Source organism: Asparagus officinalis, chromosome 1 (genome assembly GCF_001876935.1).
Source record: "Asparagus officinalis chromosome 1, Aspof.V1, whole genome shotgun sequence".
NCBI lineage: Eukaryota > Viridiplantae > Streptophyta > Magnoliopsida > Asparagales > Asparagaceae > Asparagus > Asparagus officinalis.
This window is the reverse complement of record NC_033794.1, coordinates 9,848,172-9,858,336: the sequence shown is the minus strand read 5'-3', so window position 1 is coordinate 9,858,336 and position 10,165 is coordinate 9,848,172. Positions and strand designations below refer to the sequence as shown.

General features: G+C 38.8%; 1 protein-coding gene across 1 annotated transcript; it reads left to right on the top strand.

Moving 5' to 3' along the window:
• On the top strand, positions 6,142–9,724 carry LOC109848997 (oligopeptide transporter 1-like). Its single transcript, XM_020418762.1, has 7 exons — positions 6,142–6,251; positions 6,331–6,770; positions 6,867–6,964; positions 7,376–7,948; positions 8,049–8,307; positions 8,398–8,580; positions 8,936–9,724. The coding sequence occupies exons 1-7, from the start codon at positions 6,218–6,220 to the stop codon at positions 9,557–9,559; spliced, it is 2,211 nt and encodes a 736-aa protein (XP_020274351.1). The 5' UTR covers positions 6,142–6,217; the 3' UTR covers positions 9,560–9,724.

Genomic DNA, 10,165 nt, shown 5'->3' with positions numbered 1-10,165 from the left:
TAAATTGATCTACGTCCACAGCAAGAGGGGGCTTCACTTTATTTCTCTCTTAGTTTCCTCTCCTTTACAAAATTTTGAGAGCTCTTATATTTTAGTTCTCTATCTCAGGTATTGTAAAACTCTCACCGAGAAGACAAGAGAGGGTGATTAATTAGGAGGACCCACAAGTGAGAGTGACCCCCAATCTAATCAAATCCTTCTTTGATTCTTTGCTCAAAAATAAGGGTTTGCTGTCATTCTACAATCAAAAATTGATATCAAAGAGATTTGAAATGGGTCCCACCCATTTTGGATTCAAGCCAAAAAGTCAACAATCTCCACCTTGGATTGAATTCTCAAACATCAATAACTAGTGAATTTCACTCGTCTTGCAAACAATGCCCCAAACGGGGCCACTTAACAAGTACGAATGCCTCCCAAATTCAAGCAGTGCTTGAACTTGAAGGCCGAGATCGGTTTGGTTAACATGTCAGCTGGGTTGTCTGTAGTACCAATCTTCTTCATCATGATGTTTCTTTCATCAGTTGCCTCACGAATGAAATGATAGCTAACATCAATATGCTTTATCCTCTCATGATGTGCTAAGTTTTTGCTTAGATTTATTGCGCTCTGATTATCGCAAAATACAACTGAACTAGCATCCTGCTAAAGTCCAAGCTCCCTTACGAGATTTCTCAACCAAATGGCCTCTTTTACCACTTCTGCTGTTGTCATGTATTCTGCCTCTGTAGTAGACAAAGCAATTGTCGACTGTAGAGTTGATCTCCAACTAATAGCTGAGCCAGAAAGAATAAAAAGATAACCAGTCAAAGATCTCCTTTTATCGAGATCACCTGCATAGTCAGAATCCACAAAACCTACAACTGAGGTTCCCAAAGTACTGCTATCAAAAACTAAACCCAAATCTGAGGTACCCCTGAGATACCGAAGGATCCACTTTACTGCTTCCCAGTGTGCCTTCCCTGGTTGAGCCATGTATCTGCTCACTACACTGACTGCCTGGGCAATGTCTGGATGAGTGCAAATCATAGCATACATAATGCTACCCACTGCATTAGAGTATGGAACTCGGGACATCTCCTTCTTGTTCTCACTTGTAGGTGAATCTGAAGCCGAGAGCCTAAAGTGAATAGCCGAAGGAGTCGTAACGGGCTTGGCCCTCTTCATCCCAAAGCGTTCAAGCACCTTTTCAATATAACTCTTCTGTGAGAGATATAATGTTCTAGCTTTCCTGTCTCTCCTGATCTCCATACCTAAGATCTTCTTTGCTGCACCAAGATCTTTCATCTCAAACTCATCACTAAGTTGTTTCTTCAAAATAAGAATCTGTGACATGTTCTTAGCAGCAATAAGCATGTCATCGACATATAATAGAAGATGAATAAAAGTATCATCTCCTAGATGCTTGTAGTACACACAACTATCATAAGTACTTCTTGAGTACCCATAACTATGCATAAAATTATCAAACCTCTTGTACCACTGTCTGGGAGATTGCTTCAGGCCATACAAAGATTTCTTCAATCTGCAAACTAGATCTTCTTTATCTTCTACGAAGTATCCCTCTGGCTGAGACATGTAGATAGTCTCCTCAAGTTCGCTATGTAAAAATGCAGTCTTCACATCAAGCTGCTCAAGCTCCAGATCAAATAGAGCAACCATGGTAAGCAATATGTAAAAATGCAGTCTTCACATCAAGCTGCTCAAGCTCCAGATCAAATAGAGCAACCATGGTAAGCAATACACGGATGGAGGTATGCTTCACAACCGTGCTCAAGCTCCAGATCAAATAGAGCAACCATGGTAAGCAATACACGGATGGAGGTATGCTTCACAACCAGAGAAAACACTTCATTATAGTCAATTCCCTCCTTTTGTCTATAACTCTTAGCCACCAACCATGCTTTGAATCTAGCATCTTCAACCCCAGGGATCCCTTCTTTCTTCTTGAAAATACACTTGCATCCAATTGCCCTTTTACCCTTAGGTAATTGCACCAAATTTCAAGTCTGATTCTTATAAAGTGACTCAAGTTCTTCTGTCATAGCCGTGGCCCAACATCCAGATTCTCCGCATGAGACAGTTTCAGTAAAGTTCGATGGATCTTGAATACATATCTCTTCAGCTGTCGTGAGAGCATACGCCACTAATTCAGCATGTGCATATCTTTGAGGAGGTCTGATTTTTCTCCTCTCTCTGCCAGTGACTATGAAATAAGGTTCTTCAGTCTCAGCATCATCATCATCTGAGCCTGAATCATGTTGCTCTTTTACAACTGTAGGAGCAATTTTTATAGATGACTTTTGAGAAGTCTTTCCCTCGAGCTCCACCTGAAGCTCCACCTTATCCATGATCTTTTCTACATTTCCTGTAGACTCAACAGAAACCTTCCCATGATCAAGCATATATCTTTTATTAAAAGTAACATCTCTACTAATAATAAATTTAGGAGAATCAGGTTCAAGACTCCACAAACGATAGCCTTTAACGCCGTCAACATAACCAATAAATATGCATTTCTTAGCTCTAGGCTCAAGCTTACCCTCTCTAACATGATAGTAAGTGGGGCATCCAAATACTTTTAAATTTGAATAGTCATTTGGTTTACCTGACCATACCTCATTTGGAATCTTATGTTCAATGGCGGTAGAAGGAGACCGGTTCACCAAGTAACAAGCTGTCTTAATAGCTTCAGCCCAGAAGTTTTTATCCAACCCAGAGTTTGAGAGCATACACCTAGATCTCTCCGTCAACGTTCTATTCATAGGTTCTGCCACTCCGTTTTGCTGAGGAGTGTGTCTGGCCGTGCGATGTCGTACGATCCCAGAATTTGAGCAGAACTAATTGAACTCTCCACTGCATAACTCTAGGTCATTATCTGTTCGGAGACGTTTAATCTTTTTTTCAGTTTGATTTTTAACAAGTACTTTTCACTTCTTGAAAGTTTCGAACACCTCACTTTTTCGCCTGAGAAAGTATACCCAAACTTTCCTAGAAAAATCATCAATAAACGTCAGAATATAAAGAGCACCACCTTTGGATGGAACCAGAACAGGTCCCTAAAAATCTGAATGGATGTAGTCGATAGTGTTCTTCGTCGTATGTGAGCCAGTCGAGAAATTGACCCGAGTTTGCTTCCCAAACACACAATGCTCACAGAAATCAAGTGATGATGTATGGTCACCACAGAGGTTTGCTTCCCAAACACACAATGCTCACAGAAATCAAGTGATGATGTATGGTCACCACAGAGTAAGCCACGTTTACTCAAAATAGTCATGTATGGTCACCACAGAGTAAGCCACGTTTACTCAAAATAGTCATCCCCTTCTCACTCATGTGGCCTAAGAGCATATGCCACAACTGAATAGTGTCCCTATCAGCATCAGAGGATACACCTGCAGAGCCTGTCACCGTACTACCTTAGAGAACATAAAGAATGTTCACCTTACTACCTTTCATCACAACCAATTAATCCTTAGTAACTCTAAAACCTCCACCTCTACCAGTGTAAGAACACCCAATAGAATCCAAAGAACTCAAAGAAATCAGATTTTTCTTTAAGTCTAGGATGTGTCTCACATCTGATAAAGTTCTCACTATCCCATCGTGATACTGGATGCGAACTGTACCAATGCTAACTGTCTTACAAATTGCATTGTTGCCCATCAAAACTGATCCACCACTTATAGATTTATAAGTAGTGAACCAATATTTATTTGGACACATATGATAAGACGCACCCGTATCCAAGATCCATTCTCTATCAGAACGGTCATCCAAGGAACAAACTGCAAGAACCATCTCGGCAACAACGGCAGTATCAGCCTTTGTCGTATTAGTTGAATCTGAGGTTTCACCACGCTGGTTGTCTTTCTTCTTTAGAGCATAGCATTTTGACTTGTAATGTCCTTTCTTGTGACAGTAGAAACACTTCACATGTTTCTTGTTTTGGGCTGACCTGGACTTTGAACGATTTCTGGATTGCCCTTTATCACCCTCTCTGGTTTTTGTTCTACCTCTAGCTAGCAGACCATCAGTCTGCCTATCGGTACCCCTCTCATTCAACTTTGTTCTTAACTCAGCAGAATTCAAAGAGGCATTCACATCCTTAAGATTTATGGATTCTCTTCCATACAACATAGAGTTAACAAAGTTTTCATAAGAGTCACGCAAGGAACACAACACAATGAGAGCCTGATCTTCATCATCAAGCTTGAGATCCAGGTTTTTCATATCCATGAAAATTTTATTAAATTCATCAAGGTATTCCTGAATGGGTGTACCTTCCTTCATCTTCAATGTGTATAGCCGCTGCTTCAGGTATAATCTCGTAGTAAGAGATTTTTTCAAGTAGAGACTTTCGAGCTTGACCATAACCCCGCTGTCGTTTCCTCATCGGCAACTTCACGAAGCACATTGTCGGATAGTGACAATTGCAAGGCGATGTGAGCCTTTTCGTCAATCTCTTCGATCTCGGCATTAGTCATATCTTCTGGGTATTTCCCATCGATAGCTTTAACCGTGCCTTCATGTCGCAACAAAGCCTTCATCTTTATCCTCCATAGGCCGAAATTGTTCTGGCCATCGAAGATTGACACCAAGAACTTCACTGAAGCCATTGTGGAGGATTGAAAGCTGTCCTAGAACCGAGAAGCTCTGATACCAATTTGTTGAGTTAAGAAACCCTCAGCGATCAAATGTACCAAAATAACACACTAAACACAAAACCAGAAAATAGAGAGATAATCACAAACACATAATATTTACGTGGTTCGACCAAATTGATCTACGTCCACGACAAGAGGGGGCCTCACTTTATTTCTCTCTTAGTTTCCTCTCCTTTACAGAATTTTGAGAGCTTTTATATTTTAGCTTTCTATCTCAGGTATTGTAAAACTCTCACCGAGAAGACAAGAGAGGATGATTAATTAGGAGGACGCGCCCACAAGTGAGAGTGACCCCAATCTAATCAAATCCTTCTTTGATTCTTTGCCCAAAAATAAGGGTCTGCTGTCATTCTACAATAAAAAATTGATATCAAAGAGATTTGAAATGGGTCCCACCTATTTTGGATTCAAGCCAAAAAGTCGACACCTTGGATTTAAAATAAGGATATATGCAAGAAAAATTTAGTATCACGGTAACATGTATGATTTTAAAAAAAAAACAGCAAAGCTTATGCTATTGTTTTAAAGAAGGCCGAGACTTTGTGGTATCCTTTCAAATTTTAGCCTTGAATATATGATTCTCCATCTGAGTATTAGCTAGCTCTCCATGTGCTCTCTCAAAATTCAAGATTCCACTTGCTCCAATAGTAATTAGTCTTTCACAATCCTATTTTAACAAAATCAATTTATTTCTTTTGGGAGCAGAAAAGCCAAAATGCTTATCCGTTACACTGTATTTGCATTTAAGATCAAGGGAGCAAACATTAGAATGATACCCACATTGTACAGGTTGTTTCTGATTAATTTAGTATGTATAAATTGTATTACTCTGATATAAACTTTTAAAAGAACAAATGATAAGAATCACAACTTGTACTTTAAAATAGGTAACATTGTATATTTAAGAAATAGACGATATTTAAACAATTAATTGCACATGCCCAAAAGTCCAGCAGCATTAACTACAGATTCCCTTCTCCTCTTTACTAAAGTGAATATCTCTATCTTACTGTTAAATTCATGGTTCAATTTCAGTATCTCTATGGTCAACCTGTACTTGTATTTTTCGACAATAATTCCGCAAGAAAAATTAAAAAAAAAGTATACATACATCAAGTTGGCTTATCTGACAACAATTGATCTGTATATCCCCAAGTCTCAAACACACAGCTTTTGCAAGTAGAGAAGAAAAGAATTGATTTTTGCAGCGCACTGCACAATTTATCTTGTATTCACATTGCTTGGTGCTTGTGCCATCATCCACAAATGAACTGAGACCCAAAAAGAAAGAAAAAAAGAAAGAAAGAAGCATCTCTGTCTTCAAGTGGACGTCCTTATGCATGATCCAATACAATAATATTTCATTCGAATCTTGCATTCAAGAAAGCTACATTAGATATAAGGTAGCTCCACGAGAACGCAAGATGTCCTTATGCATGATCTAATACAATAATATTTCAATTGAATCTTGCATCCAATAAATGCACATTAGCTAGAAGAGAATGTAAAAGATACCTTGAGCTTGAGGCTGAAACAAACTCATAGACATGGGTTATGATGACAATGAATCAGAGAGATCAGGTAAATATTCTTGGTTGCGTTTTGCGCTTAGAGATGAAAACATATAATGTTGAATTTTGATCTAAGTATTTATGTGCAGATATAATGAATGATTCTCCAATTGAGCAAGTTAGACTTACAGTACCAATTACAGATGACCCGAGCTTACCAGCCTTAACATTTCGAACATGGGTATTAGGAATTACATCCTGCACTCTTCTCGCCTTCTTAAATCAATTCTTTGGCTATCGGCAAAATGCTCTATATATATCTTCAGTCTCAGCACAGATTGCAGTTCTACCTATTGGAAAATTGATGGCAGCATGGCTTCCTTCTACTCAAATTCACATCCCGGTCGTGAATTTTTCTTTCTCGTTGAACCCTGGGCCTTTCAATTTGAAAGAGCATGTTTTGATCACGATATTCGCCAATGCAGGCTCCAATGGAGCTTATGCTGTTAATATCATTACTATCGTTAAGGCTTTTTATCATAGAAAGTTGCATCCCCTGGCAGCTATGTTACTCACTCAGACTACGCAGGTGAGTGAATATAAAGAACAAGGCGTATTTCTGTTGGATAAATGATGATAAATTGATGGATTAGTTAATCTTTGTAATGTTGATGGAATTTTGCAGATGATGGGATATGGATGGGCTGGTATCTTTAGAAAGTTCCTGGTTGATTCCCCTTATATGTGGTGGCCTTCAAACCTAGTGCAAGTCTCTCTTTTCAGGTTTCTTTCTATCATTAACAAGAGTAAATAAAAACATTAATTTGGATCCCTCTTTGCATTGATAAGTAGATGATATAGGGTTGAACTTTTCTGGGCCGGATTGCCTCCCCTGTGATTGCCAAATAACTGAAATATACCTTAGGCCGCGGGGGGTTGGGGGGTGGGAGGTGGGGGGGTGGGGGGGGGGGGGGTTGTCAAATTTACTCATTTACAGGCAACATATCCCCGAACCCCTATATATATATATATAATATATATATATATATTATATATATTAATATATATAGTATATATATATATATATATATATATATATATATATATATAATATATATATTTATATATATATATTATTTATTTTGTCTATATTTTCGGTTTTCTTGACACCTTGTTCGTGCAAATGCGTAATAGGGCAATGCATGAGGACGAGAAGCGGCCAAAAGGAGGAATGACAAGGCTCCAATTCTTCATCACAGTCTTCATCTCAAGCTTTGCATACTACATTGTCCCCAACTACCTCTTCCCTTCAATAACTGCCCTCTCCTTTGTCTGCTGGATCTGGAAACACTCAATCACAATGCAACAAATTGGTTCAGGTTCTTATGGCCTTGGCATCGGTTCGTTTGGCCTAGATTGGTCAACAGTTGCAGGATTTCTCGGAAGCCCATTGGCAACCCCAGGGTTTGCAATAATCAACATATTGGTTGGATTTATTGTAACTGCATATTTAGTCGTTCCAGTTGCTTATTGGACTAATGCATTTGAAGCCAAGAGGTTTCCAATACTCTCATCACAGTTGTTTATGTCTAATGGGAGTCGATATGATGTGAATCAAGTGTTGAATCCAAAGACATTTGAGTTTAATCAAGAAGGGTACGATCAAATTGGGCAGATTAATTTGAGCATTTTCTTTCTGATAACTTATGGTTTGAGTTTTGCTACGCTCGCTGCTTCGCTGTCTCATGTTGGACTTTTCTATGGAAAGTAAGTTTCGTTGTGTTATTCATCATTATTCGGATTTAAATTCTATTACAATTCTGGATCATTATTCTGAAACTGCACTTTTTTACCATTTTCCCCCCAGGGAAATATGGAGACAAACAAAAGCAGCATTCCAGGATGAAATCGGCGATATACACACAAGGGTGATGAAGAAAAATTATGAATCAGTCCCCGAATGGTGGTTCCATGCAATCTTAGTTTCGATGATTGCACTTTCGATCTTCACGTGTGAAGGCTTCGGGAAACAACTACAACTTCCATACTGGGGAGTACTACTGGCAGCTGGTTTAGCTCTCATCTTCACTCTCCCAATTGGTATTATCACAGCAACAACAAATCAAGTATGTCATCTTCAATACCCAAATTTTGACATAGGAAAGTTTTTTAAAGTTTTTCTAGGGAATAATTTTAAGTGAGTGAATTGTGTTCAGCAACCAGGACTGAACGTGCTCACAGAGATGATCATTGGTTATATGTATCCTGGGAGGCCTCTTGCAAATGTAGCATTCAAGACTTATGGGTATATCAGCATGACTCAAGCTCTAACATTTCTTGGAGATTTCAAGTTGGGACATTATATGAAGATTCCACCTAAGTCTATGTTCATTGTCCAGGTGAACTACATTTCCCTTCATTCTAAATTATCAACAAGCACCATGTAACTGTGCTGTTTTGCTGCGTATAGGAGATCACAGTGAGAGGTTTTATGCAAAAAAAAAATTTGTTGTCATGCTTTTGGTTAACCTGAACACTGTTTAGTTACAAGTAACCCACTATAACTGTAGATTAAACCAAGAAATTGGAGGTTAGATCATTCTATCAAAAAAGGTAGGTTGCTTTAAGTTACAGAGTTTTAGGAAGCACAACAACTCCTAAAAGAATTTGACAAACTCGCCCAAAAGCCTTCAAATAGGTGTGATATATTAGTTCACTTTCATTCTTATCTACGCATTATTGGCAAATTTGCAGCTAATAGGAACAATCGTCGCATCCTCAGTAACATTCGGTACGGCATGGTGGCTCCTTGAAACAGTAAAAAACATATGTGATCCCTCAAAACTACCAGAGGGAAGTCCATGGACATGCCCCGGTGATCAAGTATTCTACAGTGCGTCGATCATATGGGGAGTAGTTGCACCTATTCGAATGTTTGGAAAACTCGGTCTCTACGAAACCACAAACTACTTTTTCCTGTTGGGGTTTCTTGCTCCAATTCCAGTATGGCTCTTATCTCGCCTTTATCCGGAGAAAAATTGGATAAAACTCATAAACATGCCGATAATCTTAGGAGCTGCGGGCTCAATGCCTCCTGCAAGGGCAGTGAACTATACAATGTGGTTCATTGTGGGGATTGTCTTCAACTTTGTTGTGTATAGGAGGTATAAAGGGTGGTGGGCAAGGCATAATTATGTTTTATCAGCTGGTTTGGATGCAGGAGTGGCTTTTATGGCCATATTGACATATTTTGCTCTGCAGTTTAAGGATGTTAATGGGATTTCTTGGTGGGGATTGGAAGTTGATGATCATTGTTTGTTAGCAAGTTGTCCTACTGCGCCAGGGATCAAGGTTGAAGGTTGTCCGGTTTTTGACTGACAGAAGTTGGATTCTTTTTTTTTTTCTTTCTTTCCTTTAATCCATAGAGCCTGTAAGACAGTTGGATTCATTGTAAAAGAGTTCACAAGGAAAATTACATTGTAAGACATCTATTCAGAAAATTTGTATCAAGGTGAAGACATAGAGAAGGAAATGTCAAGTTGATATGCATGCTCCTAGCGATGAACGCAACCGGTTCATATTTCTCTAATCTTTTGAAGATTCATGAGCGTACAAGTTTTATTTTAACAGGACTCATGCATACCTCCAGCTTACATTGATTATATATAACTTTCAATCTTTACATCTAGTCTGAAATTTTGCCAAACAGGCAAATTTTAACTCAGTGATACGCTAGAGAGGTAATCCACGTGCATACAACGGAGCGGTCACAACTTGCAGTCACAACTTGGAAGAATGCAAGTAACACTTGCACAGAAATTTATTTTTATGCTGGAGGATCTCAGGTAGAATAGGATCATATAATAACTACCATTCCTCGGATTTATCATAAACTACCATCCCTCTGGTTTTAAGATAGAAGCAGAGGAACAAGGTAATTCAAATGCAAACCATATGCTGATCTCTTCAAATGAAACAGCCCAA